The sequence below is a fragment of the Phaethon aethereus genome (assembly GCF_964289735.1).
Source record: "Phaethon aethereus genome assembly, chromosome: 9".
NCBI classification, from domain to species: Eukaryota; Metazoa; Chordata; class Aves; order Phaethontiformes; family Phaethontidae; genus Phaethon; species Phaethon aethereus.
In genome coordinates, this window is record NC_138585.1 from 508,059 (window position 1) to 527,042 (window position 18,984).

At 66.7% G+C, this 18,984-nt stretch overlaps 1 protein-coding gene across 1 annotated transcript; it reads right to left on the reverse strand.

Annotated features, from left to right (window-relative positions):
- Positions 1-293: 293 nt before the first annotated feature.
- LOC309407881 (diacylglycerol kinase beta-like) lies at positions 294-18,310 on the reverse strand (the record flags this gene model as incomplete). The annotated part of the gene is made up of 25 exons (XM_082003540.1): positions 294-392; positions 943-1,003; positions 1,084-1,204; positions 2,654-2,855; positions 5,592-5,682; positions 6,549-6,613; positions 8,130-8,290; positions 8,702-8,791; positions 8,985-9,070; positions 9,158-9,232; positions 9,309-9,382; positions 9,479-9,592; positions 9,720-9,818; positions 9,935-10,051; positions 10,488-10,576; positions 10,700-10,817; positions 11,799-11,918; positions 12,018-12,092; positions 12,697-12,746; positions 13,137-13,307; positions 14,038-14,277; positions 14,772-14,834; positions 15,105-15,270; positions 16,131-16,207; positions 18,244-18,310. 25 exons carry the CDS (start codon positions 18,308-18,310, stop codon positions 294-296), a joined length of 2,691 nt encoding a protein of 896 aa, XP_081859666.1.
- Positions 18,311-18,984: the final 674 nt, after the last annotated feature.

An 18,984-nucleotide genomic window follows, 5' to 3' on the forward strand; every position in this document is an offset into this window, starting at 1 on the left:
GGCGGGGGAGGGTTATTTAAATAAAAGGAAAAAAACCCAAACCCCAGTCCTAGCGCTGCTCCGGCGAACGCGCTCCCCGCACGCCGGCCTGCCTTCGCCCACCGCTTCCATCCCGGCTGGAGAAGACGCTTGTGGTGGTTGGGAAGGAGCCTCCAAGACCTTCCCAGGACAAATCATCCCCTCTGGGCTTTGCGGGGGGTCTCTCCCCACCACGGAGCGGGGATTTGGACCCCCGCAGCAGGCAGGCATCCGGGGTGCTGGGTCCCTCGGGGCCGTGGCTCCGTGCAAGCTGCTTAGTCTCGAGTTCTGTTTCTCCTCTTCAGGAAGAAGAAGCTGCTCTTCTGCGGGGGGCCCAGCAGCATCGGCACTTGGCTTTTATGTGTAATTTTGACCTAAAAAAAAGTGAAAAACCCATCTCAGTAAGGGGCTCCTGGGCTCTGAGCCCTCCCGGGCATCCCCCAGCCCAGGGGCCCTGGGGAGCAGCGCAGCACCCGGCACCGGGGCGAGGCGCCGCTGCCGTCCCCAGCCGGGTCGTTACATGCTTTGCTGCACGGGAGTTACAGCTTCTAATCACGTCCAGGCAGCGCTGGGACAGGCAGAGTATTTCTCTGCCGGATGGCAGGGACCCCACCGCAGCCCCTCCAGAAGGGACGCTGCTGCACCCGCCCACCCGGCAGGGCATGAGGGTGTCCCTGTCCCCACGGCTCCCACGATGGTTTGCCATGAGTCCGGCGCGGGCGCAGACAGAAGTCACAGGCGGCCAGGCTCCGCGGCCACGCACCAGCAAGCACAGGAGCCTCCGTCCAACTCCCGAGGCTTTGCTACCACGCTGCACGGGGAGCCGAGGCTGCCCGCCGTGCTGCCAGCCCCTGCCCACCGTGCTGCCCGCCCCTGCCCGCCCCAGCTGCCCACGGCAGAGCCGCCCCCTCCCCGGGGGCTCACGGTGCAGGACGGCTGCATCCAGGGCTCCCCATCCACCTGCATGGGCAGCAGCTTGGACGTCCTGCAAGGCACGAGAGGGGGGTGACACAGGTGCCAGCTTTCGCCATCGGTCGGGCGCTCAGCCGGGACAGGGACAAATACCTGATGGTGACGGACGAACACTGGGCCAGCCTCTTCCCAGCGCTCTTCAGCCCCGTGTAGATCTGCCCCATCTCCATCGCACCCTCCAGCCCCACCACCTCCAAGAGGTGGTCGCTGAGATCTGCAAGAGAGAGGGATCTCAGTGGGTCGCCCCATCCCCAGAGATTCCCTGCCTTCCACCATCACCCAAAAACATCAGGGCCGGCACACCTGGGCTGCTGGCTGCCCTGGAGGGCAGCGGGGCTGGTGGCACCATGGGGATGTGTGCTGACGTCCCCCGTGCCCCGAGACCGCCCTGATGGCTGTTTGCAGCATCAGGCAACGCTGCTGCCCAAATCCCCGGAAGCAAAAATATTCCTGGTCTGAAACGGTGCCGGTCCTGCGTGGCTGCAGGGGAGCAGCCCGGGTCCTCACCAGCTCTTCGGCCGCTTGTTTGCGGCGTTACATGAAGTGGCAGCACAACCTCTGCCAGGAGCCCTGGAGCACCGTGGTCCCCCCGGGAGCTGGGATGCATGGGGGGCTCTTCCCCAGGAGGGATCCGCTCAAATCCCAGGGCACGCTCCTGCTCTTCCTGGTCACCAGCAAAGGCACCCGACACCAGGGCGACGTGCTCCATCCCACACTCCCTTCAGGTGGAAACCCCCGCCAGGAGAAGCCCGCCGAGCCCCCCCCGCCCACCTGCAAGTGGGGACGTGCCCAGGGGACTGACCCCACTGCCCCTCGCCACCCTTTGGAACTGGCTTTTGCTCTGCCCCACTCCCTGCTGCCCGTTCCCACGGGCTCGCCCGGCGAGGGACAGCTGGTGACAGCCTGGGGCGGCCGGTGACACCGCGGCTGTTTCCCACCCCGGCCCCGGGCTGCGGGAGGTGGCGAGTGGAAAACACAGGCGCTTGGCCTATGTTGCTGGCTGCTTTCTAACCCGCCGCTCTCTTCTGCGGAACCCTGCCAGCACTTCGGGCTGCCCGCGCCCTGCCCGTGCCCGCGGGGACGGCGCCGGTGGCCGCCGCAGCGGGTGCGAGGTGCTGGCTGGTGCCCAGTACGGGTACCGCACTGTTCCCGAAACCCGCAGCCAGGCCGGCAGCGCCGCGCCGCAGCCTGGGAGGACGCTTACAAAAGCCATCGGTGCCAGCTCTGCAGCTCCGCTTCCGGCTCCTCCTCTGCAGCAGCCGGCACCCGGCCCTGCCGCGGCTGCCTGCCAGCCCCGCGGGCCACGGGGGCTGCCCGGCCTCACCCCCCTGAGCCGTGACCCCCGGAGGGTTGGGGGCAGAGGTGGATGGCGGGGCACGGGAGCCACCTCCTCTCCGGCCACCGCGGCATTTCCAGCCCCTCGCAACGCGGTGCCAGGCCATACCCAGGCGGGCAGCGCCAGCCTCCTTCGCCGGCTTGGTCGGATTGTTCTTGGGGTGACCCCGGCACCCCAAAAGGCAGCGAGCCGATCGCGACCCCTCCGGTGCTGTTGCTCCGGCACCACGTGCGCTGACCCGCAGCCAGAACCGGCAGCTGCCCAGCCCCTCCGTGCTAACCCCGCGCACCCCACAAACCCCGACGGCCGCCGGGCCCCGCCGCTCACCCTGCACGCAGAACTTGAGCTCCTTGGTGTCGGTGACCACCGTGGCGTGCAGCTTCTCCGGCGCTTTCTTGCCCAGCCGGTTGTAACCGCGCTGCTTCTTGGTCTCGCCCCAGAGGTTGGAGCCGCCGTACATGCTGGGGATGTTGAGGACGGCGATGCCTTCCAGGGACGTGTTGCTCAGGTCCAGCAGGGTCCCGTCGCACTGCCGGGCACGCGGGCAGCGTCAGGCCACGGGGTCGGGGGCAGCGGGTGCCCGGCCCCCGCAGAGCCCACCTCCTCTCCGCGCCGAAGCGGCGGGGCTCCCCGCGCACAGCACGCGGCCGGGCGGTCCCCAGAGCAAACCGGCCCCAGGGTGGCACGAGCAGCCAACGGCTTGCAAACAAACACCCTCCGGCTTTGCTTTTCTAGGGCTGGCAACCAGCACCTCCCCTTCCTTGGGCTGCTTTCCCCTCTATTGCAACATGAAGTTCACTACACGTCCGAGGTGGCAGGTTTGAAAAGCCAATTTCCTACGAGGGCACATAAAACCTTGGCCAGGCTCGGTGCTGCGACCCCAGATGGGATGCAATACCACCTCAGCCCCTCCATCCAAGCACTTCCATCACGTGCTTCCCCACCTCCCCTTGTTCAAATTGATGCCGAAAAATCAGAAAGTTTGGCTGCCCGAAAACTGACTCAAACCAGTTTGTCTTCAATTGGGACACGAGAACTGAGGCTGGAAAGAAATTATAGGAAAGGTGTCAGAGGAAAAAATGTCAGTTTTGGAGAGAAAACCGCAAGGCGCCGCACACAGCTGGTATCCCGGGCTTCGCTGTCGTACAGCAGGACTGCCCCAGCTGAAAATTCCCCGTAAAAAGTAAAATATCTGTTGCCTGCGGCTTTCCCACAGGACTGGAAGCAACAGCCATAGAAATGCATTTCTCAGCTTCAGGTCTTCTCACTCTTACGCTACCCAGACGACTCTGGAGCCTCTGGAGGAAGCAGCCACTTTCCCAGTCAACTGTATTTTCTCCAGAGCGTTTGTATTTTCCTTTACACATCTGCTCTCTACCTGCCACGCTACGCTTCAGCAAATACCAGCACATTTTTTTCCTTGCGTTTTGGGGATGTGACAGCATTTCTGCCCTCGCTTGCTTTGCCAAGAGGAACGGGCTGATAAACCCCTGCTCCTGCTTTGACTCCTGTTGTTTTCCTGTAGCAAAGAGTGAAGGTCTTGAGCTTATTTTTAATATGCTGTCGGTAAGCGCCGAGCGCGCCGGCCGCACGTACGCGGAGCTGGACGCGCACACGAGCGAGCGCCTCTGTATGTTCAGGTCTGCTCTGCCTCCCCTGATGCTCCGAGATCTTATTTTTAGGCTCGTCTTGAAAGCAAAAGGCAGGACTCTTCTGCTTCGGGAGTGAAGAGCTGTCTCTCCGAGGCTTGTAAAGGATGTAAATCCTTTCGCTCTCAGTGCACCTTAACGCTATTACGATTTGTAGGAACGGAAGAAGACCCTAATGCTCTGAGCAGCAGAAACCCAGTGAGAGGGCTCCGATTCCTCGCGGGACGGACAACACGTCCCACGCGCGGCCGAGCGTCGCGTCGCCCCGGCCACGGGCATCTGTCCTGCCTGCGAGGCGGCGGGTCCGGACCCGGCCGCGCTGGGATGGGATGAGTTGGCTGCCCGGGGCTGCGGGATGTCTGGGGATGCTGCGGGAGCCCGGTCCTGCCCCGGGGCGCGCGGGGCCACGGCTGCCCACGCACGCGCGCGCGGGGAGCGACTTCGCGCCGCGTAGCCCGCCCCTGTTAGCGCGCCAGCGAGCTACAATGGGCTCTTTGAGCCGGGGCAGCTGATGGCGCGCTGGCAGCGGCGCTGGAAGTAGAAATTTGCAGCTGGGGAAAAAGCAAATTCATTTCCAGGAGCTGCAGGGGAATGAGTGCCAATTTCCAAAACAAAACTGCCGTTTCTCTACAAGGCTGACAGTTGCCTGGGAGCCGGAGGGAGGACAGGCTGCCGCTTTCAAAACTTCAAATACTGCGGGATTAACGCTTTCCTGCCGGCGTGGCGCAGCCGGTGCCGCCGCGCGCTTGGCGGGGAGCGCGCGGGCAGCTCGTGGGGCACCTCGCACGGAGCGGGGGGCAGCTTGCACCCACCTCCGGCAGCACCGAACCCCACAGACACGGGCTTTATCCGCCCCGGGACCTTGGTGTGTGGCCGGGGAAGGGGCTGAGGTGGCCGTGCCGCTGCCCCTGCCCCTTCCCGCCAGGTGCCGAGGGCACAGCTACCCGCTTCGGGCTTTGGGAAGGGCTGAAACTCCCCACCCGGGAACAGGCTTCAAAGTCCCTCAGCCCACGGCCACGCACACCGCGCTGCCAGCTCCCCGGGCTCTGCCTGCTCTCTGCCTGCCAGCGACCCTGCGCCCCACCGCCTGGTCAGACCTGCACCAGCCCGTTGCGGCAAGCAACGTTTTTCTCCCCTTGCCCTCAAGCCTGAGTTATAAAAGGGTCGTTTATCCAGAGATAAGGAGAGGCGGAAGGCGACAGCAAAGCATGGCCCAAACGCCCCAGCGCCAGCGGGGAAATGAAGCACTCTTAGCAACGGCGGGCCCTCCTCCCCGCTCTAATTAAAGGCTGTTTCCATGTCATCCAACAAGGGCCGGGAGCAGACGCGGAGTTTATGGAGAGAATATTCCAGGCACGCTCTCGAATACAGCTGGGAGGGGGGGAGAATACAGGGCTATTCTTCTGCCTGCAGCTGGCCGGCTTCGCAGCAAGTGCCGCGCGGTGGAAGAGCGGGTCCTGCCAGCCACCACGTCCTCCCCGCGCCGTTACGGGACAAAGCTACCGCGCAGCCGCTCCCCGAGCGGCCAAAAGCCCTGCCCGAGGGACCCGTCGGCGACATCTCCCAAAAAGCCTTTGTGCCGCAGCCGGAGCCAGGGACCGCCCCGGGAAACCCACCTCCACCTCGACGTAGTCGTGGAGCTTCTTGCAGGTGGCCGCAAAGGTCTCCGATGTCCCAAATTCAAAGTACCACAGCTTGTTCTTCATCCTGGGGCACAGAGCGGGTTCAGCACCCCGCTCGGGAGCGGGGCCTCGCCCCAGCCCAGCCGGCAGCGGCAGGATGGGCTGCCAGAACCTTTCTGGAGCCATTGCGATGGGGATAGGAGCCATTGATGGGGAGGGACCGCCGGCGTCTCGGCCCCAGGGAGCTGTACTGTGGGGCGGGGGGGGGCCCAGGCAGACCTGGCTCTGACACCCTGCGGGCGCCACGTGGTCCCTCAGCATGGGATGGGGTGCCTCCACCAGCTCTCAGCAGAGCGTGGGCTGTCGGGGACAGGAAACCCCGCGGAGGGGATGTCCCCCACCTCAGCACCCTGCCTCGTACCCTCCCCGCATCCTGCCAGGCAGCCCCTGACCACTGCTCATGCCCTGCATCGACCGCTGCGCTGGGCTTCGAGGGGGAGCTGTACGCCGAGGGGAGCTGAATTTCAGAGCAGAGGCGGACGCTTTGCACCGTTGGGGGTTTTTCTAGCAGGTATTTCTGAACAGGGGGACGGGGGTCGCAAGCCACGGCTCCCGCTGCCGTCACGCCGTTTCCATGCACCCCGAGCACGGCGGGAGCGAGCTGCGACCTGCTGCCTGCCCTGCCCTCGCTGCCTGCTCCTGCCGGTCCTGGAATTCATCGCTAATTATAAAGCATGAATGAACGTAATTGGGTGCGTGGCCAAGTTCGAGCACGGGGCCCGAAGGAGCACCCCAGACCCCCTGCCTGCCGCCAGTCCCATGGGGAGAGGGGGGAGAGGCGCGCGGCGGCAGGGCAGCAGGCTCCGGCACGTCCCCTCGGCACGGTGCGCCGCGGCGGCGGGGCGTCTCCCCGCGCCCCGCTTTCCCGGGGGAGCCACGGGCAGCCCTTACCTGCTGTTGAATTTCTCGGGGTGCTTTTCTCGCATGACGTGGAAGCGGTGGGCAATGGAGGCGTCCTGCGGGGAGAGGGAGCGCAGAGGCGTCGGCAGCGCAGCAGGGCAACAGAAACCCCGCTCTGCGCCCCGCAGGCGCGCGCCGGCAAAGGGGGCTCAGCTCCCCCCCCCCCCCCAGCCCCCAGGCACCAGGGCACGGCGTGGGGGCCGTGCCGAGGCGATGGAGTCACCCTCAGCTAGGCTGCTTGCACAGCCTTGAACGAGCTCGTTAAGTGAGACGTAATTAGTGCACCTGGCCTCCTTCCCTCATCACAGGGGCTCTGCACGGAGGTGATGCGGAGGGAGCTACCGGCGGGGCTCTGGGGACGCCCCAGGACCTGCACCCCGACAGCTCCCCTGGCAGGGTGGCCGCTCTCCTGGAACTCATCACAACCTCTCCCATGCGGGGTGGGAGGCGTTTAAGCCTGACTCGGAAGCCGTCACCAAACGCCACCGGCGGCGACATCCCCCGGCATTAGCAGGAGCCGATGCGAAGCGTCCCGCAGCGCTGCCCCGTGGGTGACCCACGCCGTGGTGGTACCGTTCGGGTACCCGTGGCCCCGGACAAAAGTGCTGCAAGCCCCCGGGAAGAGAAGTGCTTTACACTTTGCAGTTCCCCCAAAGTCCTGCTGCTCCCAGGATCGACCCCCCGCGCCGGGGAAAGGCCCCATGGCACAGGGCCGCCACCCTCCCCGGGCTCCCTAACCTCCCTGGGTTAGGCAAACACGGGGGAATGCAGGTCTGAGCACCAAAGCCGGGCTTTGCCGATGGGTGTCACCTCAGCAAAAGCTTCAGGTGGTGTGTCCAGCAGATCTCAACCCCCCAAATTTCCCTGAACCTTGTTTAAGCTCCTCACACACTTGCTCTTGCAACATTCCCCGCAGGGAAGAGAGAGATTCCATGCCTGTCTGTGCGTTTAAGTGCTGCCATTCCAAAAGGCAATAAAACCATAAAAACAACACCGGGAGATGAAGGGAGGTTGGGAACATGAGCAAGGAGGAGCAGGGAGGGAGAGTCCCCGGACTGGGAGACTCAAGCTCAAATGTAGCGTTTCAACAGACACTTACAAAGGCTTTTATGGTCTCTGAGGTGTGTCACCAGGAACCAGCCCCTGCTCCTGGGAATTAACTCAGGGCTGGCTCAGAAAAGGGCTGAGGATGAATCTAGGAGGAGACGGGGAGGGAAGTGTGGGGGGCTGGCACCCCGCGAGTGCACCACCGGGCTGGATCGCTCCACTGACTTCGTGGCAGCCGAGGCATTTCCCACTGGCTGAATGGGAAATGTCCCTGGGAATCCGCTGATCCGGGCGTTTTTGAGGCTGCGGCTGTGCTGAGGACCCGGGGCACAGCTCCCGTGCTCCGCTGCCCTCCAGAGCTCTTCCCTCCCCCTTGCTGCGGCCGGGAGGCTGTGGCGGGCGCGGCACGGCGCTCGTCTGGGCGCCCATCACTAGCCCTGCGCCGTGCTGCTCTCTCCAGCCGAGCAGCACGTCTGCTGTGCTCTGGGCTGCCCTCAGGACCCATCCCTGCCCCGCGGTACTCACCACCCCGATGGAGAAGTAGTTGTTGATGATGGTGGACGGGACAGGGTCTCCGTTGGCCTCTCTGTCACTGGGAGTGACGTCTATCTGCCAGCGGTCCAGCATCACCTCCGTGCTGTGCTCGATGTCCTTCAGGACCTTCATCAGGTTGCCTCCTTCGTAGCCTGTACGGGAAAGAAGGTGAGCGCCTGAGGAGGATGAAGGAGGATGAAGGGGAGCGCAGCCATGCTGCGGGGGGCTGGAGGCAGTCGGGTACTGAGCACCCGGGGCAGCCTGGGGCTGCTGCCACGGCACCCAGCTCGACCTGGCAGCGGTGGCAGAGATTTCGGCTAACGGCCCAGCTCCCCCAGCTGAAAAAGGTTGCTGGGCAGGACCCGGCTGATGGGGGTTTAGAAAGCAGCGGCGGCTTTTTTTGGAAGGGGTTGGAGGCACCATCAGGAGGCACCAGGGCTGAGGTGCAGCCCCAAGCCTTGTCCCGAGAATCCTCCCTCCTCCCCAGGACAGCACCCACCGAGCCGCCCCGGACGGTCCCCGCGCGCCGGCCGCCCCCCCGGGCGACGCTCGCCCGGCCTCACCTCCTCCCCAGCGCAGGCACCGGGCCAGGTCGTTGCCCGTTCCCAGGGGCAGGACGGCCACCGGCGGGTGCTTCGCCAAGTTCGCCTTGTCTGTAATTCAAGGGGAGGTTTGGGGCTGAAGGGGCTCCTCCCCTGCTCCTCTCCATGTGCCTCCTCGGCTGGCACCCCAGGCGGGGGGAGCCCAGGGGTGATGTTGTTGGCAGGACCCCCACCCCGCCCCCCCGGCGGGGGAATATTGGGAACCCACCGCAGATCGCCGACGACGCGGGCGGACGATGCTCACCTATGCAGTCCAGAATCCAGCCCACCGTGCCGTCCCCTCCGCAGGCCAGGACGCGGAAATCCGGAGCGTCCCGAAAGAAGCTCAGCCTGGAGAGAGCCAGGAGGGACAAGGGGTGACGTGGGGAACAGAGGCCGGCGGGAGGAGGCAGAATATCGGCCGCAGCATCGCCGTACCCCGGCGCGGGCCCGCCGCGGTCCAGGTTGTACACTTGGCGTGGGTTGAGCAGGTAGTGAAATTTCCGGAGGACGCTAGAGGAGGAGAGGAGTGAGGGACGCCGCGGAGGCGAGCCCCACTCCTGCTCCCCCGGGGCAGGACCCCACCTACCGCTCCCCTTGCCTTCCTCCGCTCTTGGGGTTCACGAGCACCAGGAGGGGGTGCGTCCCGGGCCGGGGGCTGATCTGGGAGGCAGAAAGGGTGGCTGCGAACGCCCGGCGCCGCGGGGCTCGGCGCGCACCCACGGCAGAGCTTGCCGGCAGCCCGGCGCAGGAACCTACCTGCAGCCCTTGCCCGTCCACCGTGGTGGCGTTGAACTTGAAGCCCTGGCCGTCCTCGGGGCTGGTGCTGGCCGGGGAGTCGCTCTCCGGTCTCCAGCAGTGGGACTGCCTGTCCTGCGGGGACGGAGGCGCGGATGCGCGCGCCGCGCCGAGAAGGCGGCGGCAGCCGGGGGAGGCAGGTCGGCCACGGCGATGCCCGGCCGGGCCCCGGCCGCCCGTCGGCAGGGACGGGGGCACTTACCAGGACGACAGGGCAGATGTAGGAAGGCAGCAGGATGTGGTCCCGCAGCGGGCCCCCGTCGCACTCCGGCTTCACGTGGGAGGCACATTTGTTGTGGAGCTGGACGGGGCGGGAGGAAGGGCTGTCGGGCAGGGACGCCGGGCCGTCGCGAGCCTCTCCGGCCCCGGGGCTGGCCGTGCGGGGTGCGCCCGCGGCCCCCGCGCCCGCGTACTCACGGTGACTTGGCACCAGACGCAGTGCAGGCCGGTGATGCCCTGGTAGCACTTGATGCTCTTGTGGCATCTGTCGCACTTGACGGGGGAATTGCCCTCGACCCAGGTGTGCTGCATCGCCTGCAAGGCACGGGGCAGTGGGGCGCAGCACCCACCGGCCCGCGGGCGACCGCTCTCCACTGAGGGCTGCCGCCGTCATTTCGGAGGGCGGCCCATCCTGCAGGGACACTGACTGGCGCTGCCCTTTCCAAACCCGCCCCTCACACGGCCGCATCCCCTCCCTGCTGTTCCACGCAGCGCATCGGGGACGCCCGTCCCCCACCCAGGGCTGCGGCAAGCCTCAGGGCCGGGGGTCCTGTGGGTCCCCAGGGGCTGGGACTGGGGCCCACCCTGGATGCTGGGAATGCCCACGAGCTGCTGCCCAGGAGCCGAGGGGCAAGTCCCGGGGGAAAAAGCCATGGGGGACCAGGGCAGGAGACCGAGGGGTCAGCTGCTGCCTCCGGGAGGGCTCTGCAGGAGACCCACCAGCTCAGAAACGCGCCGGCCGCCTACTCACGCTCGTGTTCCTCTTGGATTTCACGTAGGTGCTGATGCAGGCGGCGATATCTTTGGACACGCACCTCTCGTGGACGGTGTACTTGCAGACTGGCAGGAGAGAAGAGGGTGGGGAGCGTCACCCCGCCGGCACGGGCACTGCCCCCTCCCCGGGGCGCTGGGGTGGGACGGGAGCCGCTGGGTGCGACGGTCCGGCAAGGGTCCACGACTCACAGGAGCAGCAGAGGCCCTGCTTGCGGACGCCCAGCAGCATGGTGCGGCAGAAGTTGCAGTAGGCAGGTTTCTTGAAGTGCTTCAGCCTCCAGGCGTGCTGCCCGTCGTCCCTCACGTTCTGCGGGGCAGGAGCGCGGAGGGCGAGGGGGGTCACTCCCCTGCTGCTGGGGGTCCCCGCCCGCTCAGCCCGCCGCTTTTACCAGCTTTTCACCCCGCAAAAGCCCGCAGCGCGTCTGCGGGAGTTCGCTGCCGGCGGGGTGCTCCCCCGAGCATCCCCGCCGCCGCGTCCCCTGGCTCCCGGGGCACATCCAGCTCCTGGCACCGAGCTCCGGCTCCCCACGGCGCCTCGGCACAGCGCGGTGGCGGGGATGCTCTCCCAGAGGCCGATGGGAAGGAGGTGACGCCACATCTGGGGCCAGGCCACCGCCACCGCGGCAAGCCCCTCGCACCTGGGTCCAGGCGCGAGCGCTTTGCAGGAGCCACTGAAAATTCCCCGTTTTCCTGAATTTTCCTGCCAGAAAGCCCGCCCCCCGCTTCCCCGGGGGAAGCAAATACCAGGATGGGCACCGGGGAGCAAAACCCCGGATTTTCCCTGCAAACTAATCACCTGATGGCCAGCGATGTACCTGGATGAAATGTAGCCCAAAAGGATGAAAAAACAACACAGGAAAATAAGGGGGGTGCCAAACCACCCCACTTCTGCTCTTTGAAGCTCACCCCAGGAGAGGAGCTGCCATTTTATTTTTTTGATTGAATATTCATCCAACCGGAGCGTGCTACAATCCCGAGGAGCAAGCCCAGCCTGCTTGGGCACAGCAGCTGGCAACCACTGCAGCTCAAACCTGAGCTTGTCAAGATTTGGGGGGTGAAGGCCGGTCAGCAGGGCCAGGGCGGGGGTGTCCGCAGGGGCCGGCGTGGGACTGTGCGGCGCCGGACGGGCGTGCGGCGCGTTGCCGGGGGTAGGGTGCCCTCCCGTGGTCCCTGCGCGCCCTCCATCGCCGCCCTCCTCTCCCGCTGCCGCCAGCCCTGGGCTGTCCTCCGGGAGCGGGCAGGGCGGCCGGATGCGGCGGCCGACGCGGGTCTCCGCACGGGCACTCACCGTCTCCATCCCCAGGAGGACCAGCAAGGGGATGGTGGTCATGCCGCCCCGGATCCACTCCTCCAGCGTCACGGTCCCGTCATGGTCGTAGTCGATCTCCTCCATCATCGCCTTCAGGATCTGGAGGAGACGCGGTGACACGGTGACGCTGCTAGTGATCCCTGGCTGCCGGCTCCGGCCGAGAGCCCCCGCGGCCCCGCCGGCGGCCCCGGCACTCACGGGCTTCAGCTCGGTGGAGTCCCACTCCAGGTACTCGGCCACGTGCACCATCTGGTTGATGATACGATCCAGCTCCTGAGCACAGAGAGGCGACGGCACCAGGCACTCAGGGACGGCTTCGGGCACGAGCAGCGTGTCCAGCCTCACGCCTCCCCAGCCGGGGACGTATCGGGTCTACGTCCCGATACGCCCAAGGCCACCCCAGGCCCCCATCTGCACAGGGGGCCAGCGACACCCCACTTCTCGGTGGGTGCTGCTTTCTCCCCTGAAAATCTGCCGGAAAATCTGCAGTGGGTTTTCCCTCAGAAGAACTACTCTGATAAAACACATTTTTATTTGCAACGGGTTTCAAGGCAGATTAGATACCCAGAGGACAAAGAGAAAACATCCCGGGCAGGCTGTGTGCACGATTTTCCCTTTTCTGAAACACCGTGGCCTGATCTAGAGCTACAGTTACTGGGGGGTGGATTTTTTCCAGCCGCTGCTGGATGCTGCGGCGCCGGTGCGCACCCCCCGGCCCCGCGGTCCAGCCCGGCAGCAAACGCCGCTGCCTTCCTCCTCCCTCCCCGAATCCCTGTTTAGCTCGGAGTGCCTTGCCGGGGGAGCAGCATCCCGACAGGCCCTGCGTGTCTCCGGTCCCCCGCGCGGCCCCGGCTTTCTCTCCGGAGGGAAGGCTCACCGAGCTGTCCAGGAGCCCGTTTCCATCAGTATCATAGAGGCGAAACATAACTGCAGGGAGAAGAGAAGCCGGCTGGAGCCCAGCCCCAGGGCACCCGGCGCTCGCTGCCGGCGCTGCCGGGGCTCCGGGATGGGAGCAGTGCCACGCCGGCTCGGCCCGGGCGAGACGCGACCCGAGTCCGTACCGGGCTGCGGGTATCGGGGCGAAGCCACAGCCCCCCCGGCTGCCCCTCTGCAGGACACGGGTGCCGGCAGGCAGGAGCAGTGGGGCCGGGCTGAGTGGTTTTCCCAAGCGGTTTTCACGTTTCAGCATTAAAAAGGGAGCAGGAGCGTCCAGCCCTGCACACCTCCTGGGGCGACCCCCCCAGGCGATGCCCCCAGCCACCCGTCCCCCCTCCACGCAGCGTGACCAGCAGCCCGTGGCCCCAGGGTCCCACTTACACTCCAGCTTGTCCTCTGCCCGTCCCCTCTCCAGCAGGGACAGGTAGCAGACGATGTCCTTCAGGTGGACTACCTGGGCCAGGGGGGCGGGGGGCGGCGGGGGGGCAGCTTTCAGGGAGCTGTGGCCCTTCCGCAGGCTGAAGGGTAACCTCTTCTCCGCGCTCCTCGTGCCTGCGGGCAGGGAGCGGGGAATGAGGGCCACGCATGGGGCTGGCCATTTGGGCCAGGAGCCATCCCCAGCCAGGACACGGGGCTGGCAGCACGTGAGCTCTGGGCCAGGGACCCCTGTTGTGGGGCTGGCAAGGCACGGAGGACGTGGGGCTGGGTGCTATCGCAGGAACAGGGCTGAACTCCGCCAGTGGGTCCCTGGGGCGCAGACCCCTGCCGCAGGCGTGGATGGGATGAGTGGCGGGAGCCCACAGGGACGCACCCTGCCAGGGACAAGCACCCACCCGGAAGGAGGCAGAAGCTCGGCTGGCGGCGGGGCGGCTCGCCGGGGTGCCGGGACAGCCCACGCTCGCGGCCGCCCGCGCCGGCGGCAGCGTTCGGCAGATGGCTGCTCCTGGCAGAGGCGCCCTTCCCAGCGCTCCCCCGTCGGTGGCTGGCAGGAGCTCGGCTGGAGGCAGCCGTGAGTCACTGCTCCGATCCCCCCGCGCTCGGAGCCGCTGCCAGGTAATTAAGACATTGACTGGCGGGGGCTCTGCGGGACGGGATCGGCAGCTTAAGTTTGCCAAGTGAAGGTGTTGAGACACCAGGAACCCGCCGAGTTTGGAAGGTCACCGCCACCGCGCCAGGGACCTGACCAGCTGTGCCGCTGGGGCAAGGTATGGCTCCACGACTTGGGACACCGGGGAGGGCTTGTCACCGCCCGTGTCCCCCACGGAGCCCCAGCCGAGCTCACCTGGGGACTGAGGACTGAGCAGGGACCCAGAGGAGACCTTTGAAGAGCCCGAGGAGTTGTGAGCAGAAGGGGTGCCGGTGGTGGACTTCTGGGAGGACGACCTGGACCAGCTGGGAGAGATGCTGGGAATCGATGCCAGGGTGAGGGACGCTGGCTGCGGCTCAGCCGCGTTGCTGTGGCAGCTCTTGGGCTCAGGAGCGTGTCGTCCCATGGCACTTAGGAGCGTTCTCCCGTTGATCCCTGCAAAGCAGACGTACGCCTGTGGGCAGCATGACACCAGGGTGCCTGTGCCTGGCAACCCCCTTCTTTCAGGAACCCTGCCTGGGCGCCAGTTGCTTGCCCTGGAATCCCCTTTGCTAGCCCCAAAGCAGGCCAGCATCCCGGCCCCAGGGCTCTCCAAGGGGCACCACGGGTGGCCCCTCACCCTGCTGCCTGGCCCAGAGGCTCCTGGCACCGATCCTGTCCCTGGGTGCCGGCTGCCGCGGCGCTCAGGACCAGGCAGGGAGGACGTGGTCCCCCACCACCGTCCAGAGCCGCTCCCAAGCCCCCACGCAGCAGGCGAGCACCCGAGGAGGGTTCTGCCTTTTCTTTTGCAGTTTATAGTCCTTTCAGCAGACGTCTCCACGCGCTGCAAATCCTCCCGGGCAGGGGCCGGGGGAGGCAGAAGCTGGCTGCCCGGCACACGTCCCCCGCTCCGGGTGCAGCCGCGCACTTGGTGGCCGCCGCGCCGGTACCTGTGACGGGGGCGCAGGCCACCTCGGTCTGGATGGAGATGCCGGCATCGAGCGACTTGGGCTCTGAACGCGCAGAGGAAAGGGAGGAATCAGCGCAGTGATGCCCCGTGGGTCCCCCACCCCGGGGAAAGCCCTCTCCTCCCCGGAGCAGCGTAGGGTCCCCGGGAGCCCGTCCGTCGGGTGGGACGGAGCTGGGCTGTGCGCTGGCCCCGATGCCACCCGCTGCGGGTGCCACCCCGCGACCTTCGTCCCTGCGGGGCGGCGTTGGAGCGAGCCCAACGTGCCGCGGTGCCACCACGTGCCGGCTGGGCGGCGGGGGCAAGGCTGGCTCACCGCGGGTGTTGAGCTGCGAGACGCTGGGGCTCTGGCGCTGGGTCTCGGGGGAGGCTTGGCAAATCTTACGCTTGAAGGAGGTGAAGAGGTGTTGGCAAAGTTCCTCGGGCACGTCTGCCTCCAGGTAGGTCTTCATGAAGAGGCGAAAGCCCTCGTAGTCGATGGGCTGGGGAAGGGACCGGCAGGCTGCTGGAGGTGCCCCCGGCACGCCACGGGGGTGCAGAGCCGGTGGCAGCGGCTCCATGCCCTGGGCCCTGCTCATGGGGCACACCAGCTGCAGAGCCCTCCCCAAAAGCGCCGGCTCCCCAAATCCCAGCTATAACCTTAAGGGACCCAGAGATAGCAGGGCCGGAAATCCCCTGCACCGGCCGGCTGCCAGGGGCCGGAGCGGCGTTGGGAACGGGGACAGGAGCCGCGGCAGCCGGGGCTGGAGCTGGGGGAGCGGCAGGGACGGGCAGGGCCGCGGCGGGACGGCACTTGCCGCCTGTAGGGCAGCGGCCAGCTTGCCTGCCCGAGGGGTCTGCGGACCCCCACATGGCGGGCAGCCCACTGGAGGGGCAGGAGGCTCTGGTGGAGCCGGGTGCTCAGCTCCTGGCAAACGATTGAGGAACTGCGAGAAGGCGCAGGGCCTTGCCCTGTCCCTGCGCTGGCAACAGCAAAATCATTTGTTTTTTTGGGGGGAAGAGAGAGTAAATCCCTCCCAGCTTCTGCCTGGCGAGGAGATGCCCCGAAACGCTCTCAGCGAGGCAGCCGGCGGCCCGCACGGGAGGGCGGCGCGGCCGCGGGGGCCCGGCAGCGTCAGCGGGATGGGGCGGGATGGCCATGCCTGGTCCCGGGGGACCTGGGGCTGGGAAAGATGCTCCCCACCTGCGGGAACACCTTCCCCGGTGCTGGGAGCACGGCCGTGGGCGGACGGACAGACCTGCTGCCTCCCCCGTGAGCAGCGGGAGCTGGGCTGGGGGAGGCGGCGGGGGGCCGGGAGCTGCCGGCAGCACGGAGGTGGGGCTGGAGGGGACAGGGCCATACCTGTTCGGGGTTGTACCTCGAGAGGACACCGTCCCCGTGGAACTCCTCCAGGACATCCTTCAGCTTCTTGGTGGAGTCTGGGGAGACAAAGGCATCGCGCTGAGCGCGGCGCCGCGAGCCCCCTTCGCCGTTAGACCACCCGCAGGAGGGTGGAGACGAGTTTATCTGCTGGACATACGATTTCTGGTCCCCTCCATGCCCGGGAAGGGGCCGCCCGTGCCTTGCTTCCCCCCACTTTGGAGGGCACGGCACATATGTAAAGCCACCCAGCAGGGATGGGCCCTCTTCCTCCTACCTATACGAAAACGAATGCAGACGCAGAGCGAAGCCGCGGCGCTGGGCAAGAAAAGCCTGGACCACTCCCCGGTCCCGGCTGCTCCGGGGACGACGCTGAGAACGACACCCGGCCATCCCGGCCCCTCCGCACGGGCTTTTTGGGGCTGCCCCCGTGCTGAGAGCTGGTACCTGCCGGCACCCCCTCGGCAGCCCGAGTCGTCCCCGGAGCCTGTCCTGGGCTGCCCATTGGCATCTCCAGGAGGTGCCAGGAGGGAGAAGGAGAAGGGTATTGCTCCGTGCAAACTTCCACACAATTTGTGTAGATTGGCCAGTGGGTTTCCCTGGCTGGCTGTCCTCAGGGCTGGAGGGACATCGGTCCTTCCAAAATTGAGAAATAAGGGAGAAATGGAAAAAACGATAAAGGAGAGGGAACGTTAAGCCCCAACCTTCAGGCACAGGTCTCCAGGCATGTCCGTTGAAGAGGCTCAGACACACCAGCCCCGTAAATTACTGTGAAACCCCCCTGCTCCCCCCTGCCCTCCGCTGGGGACGGAGCTCGGCGTTGGACCGTGACTGTCCGGGGTGCCTGGGGCCGGTCGGGGGGGTCACAGAGCGTAACCGGGGGCCAGCGTGCGCTCAGGGAGGGAGCTCCTGGCCCCAGGGCTGGGGCGGACCCGCGGGAGGAACCCCCAGCCCTGCTCCAGTGCTGGACCGCTGTCCCGGGGAGGGGCAGCTGCCCGCGCTGCAGCCTCGCTCGCCAAACTTGGATTGACGAAACGAAGACGCCGTACGTGTTCTGAGCTCAGCGTTACGGATGGCGTTTTTACGGTCTGTGATCGAAGAAAGCAGAGCCCGTTCTCCAGAGGGGCAGGACGAGATGCAGACGGCGACGCTGCGCACGCACCTCTGCCCGCAGCCCTGCCCGCCCCTGCCTGGCAGGCAGGCAGGAGGCAGGGAGCAGCTTGCACTGGGCTGTTTGTGTTGGGAGACGGTGCCGCCGCACGCTCTCAGCCCTGACTTGGTTCACATCACGTGCAGCAGCCCCGAGGACATCCCCGGGGGGCTCATAGGGTCCCCTTTGCCCCCCCCGTCCTCTCCCGCGCTGCCACAGGAGCCTGCTCACCCCGGGGCCGTGCAGCCCCTGCAAAGCCATGCCCCTGAGATTTAACCCCCCTTCTCCCTTCGTCCTGCCCTCCCTGCCCTGCTCTCAGCATCTCCCTGGGCTGCAGCGCTGCTCCATCGCCCGCCCGCACGCCGGCTCTCTGGCAGGCAGGACCTCGAGCACCTGGTTTCGGACCCCGGGGCTTTGCCCAGCTCCCTCCCCAGCCGCTCGCAGCCCCAGGACCCCACGGCACCGCTGCCAACCTCCTCTCCTTGTGCGGAGCTGCAGGAGAGGGTTGCTCTGCGAAAGCGCCGAGTAAAATTACCGCAGCGTGTTGGCAAAGCACGCCGAGCTGTGGAGCAGCTCCGCGTGTTCAGGAAAAGCCAGTCTGCTTTCCTCGCTGGCATTTTGCTTCGCTAACGAACGTGGGAGCCGTCCGCCTTCGAAGGGACCGAGCCGCGCTCACGTGTGCATCCCCCAAAGCGGGGGGGGGGGGGCTTGTGCTCAGCTAAATCCTCCGGGCGTGCAGGCACAGGGACTCCTCTGCTGTGCCCCACCAGCCGGTGCTGGGGGTCGGGGACCTTCCCAGCCTCCCCACCCAAAACCTAAGAAGTCACCTAGTTCTGCAGGAGGACACCCAGGGCACGGAGGACACCAGTGCGGCACAGATCAACAGGACTTTTAAAACCCCTCTCCCTGTCCCGGAGGAGGATGCGGGGGGCTCGGGGTACTCACAGTCGGTGTACTGCTGGAGCTGGGCGAACTCGGTGGGGCTGAGCGAGATCCACCCGCCATCGCTCATCTTCGGGCGGCAGGGGCCCGCTCGGAGGGGCCACGAGCCGCTGCGCTCGCCGTGCTGGGCTCGGCACCGCGGGTCCCTGCCGGCCGCTCGGTCACATCAGCGCCGCGAGGGGCACGGGGGGCTCCCGGCCGGCCGGCATCATCCCGCTGAGCCCGTGGGCAGCAACCCCGGAGCTTCGGAGCGGCCGGTCAGCTCCTTCCTCCCTAGAGCGGGGACAGAGAGGAGGCGTCAGCGGTGCCCTGCCACCGCTCCCCCGGGAGAGCATCGCCCGTGGCAGTCACTGCGGCTGGCGCGGGGGGGGTGAGCTTGGAAATGGGGTGCAAGGGTGCTTTCCCGGCCGGGGAGGGCCCCCCGCCGCGGCCGGGGGGGACCCCTGCTCCAGGCACCCCGCAGGAGCGGAGCCGGGAGCGCGCTGGCCGCAGCGGGGGGCTGGCAGAAAGCGGGGCGAGGGCAAGGAGGAGCGCAGAGCGCCTCGCCACGCGCCCGTCCGCGGGGCTCAGCGTCCCCCGGGGAGCCCCTCTGCCGCGGGGGCTCCGTGCCGTGCCGCCCGCAACGACCGCAGCTCTCGGCGCGGCAGGATGCGGCTCGACAGAGGCAAGGCAAACGCCGCGGGCAGGGAAAAAGAGCTCGTTGCCTTATTTACCCGCAGCATTTTCCAGGGGAACCCGGCGCGA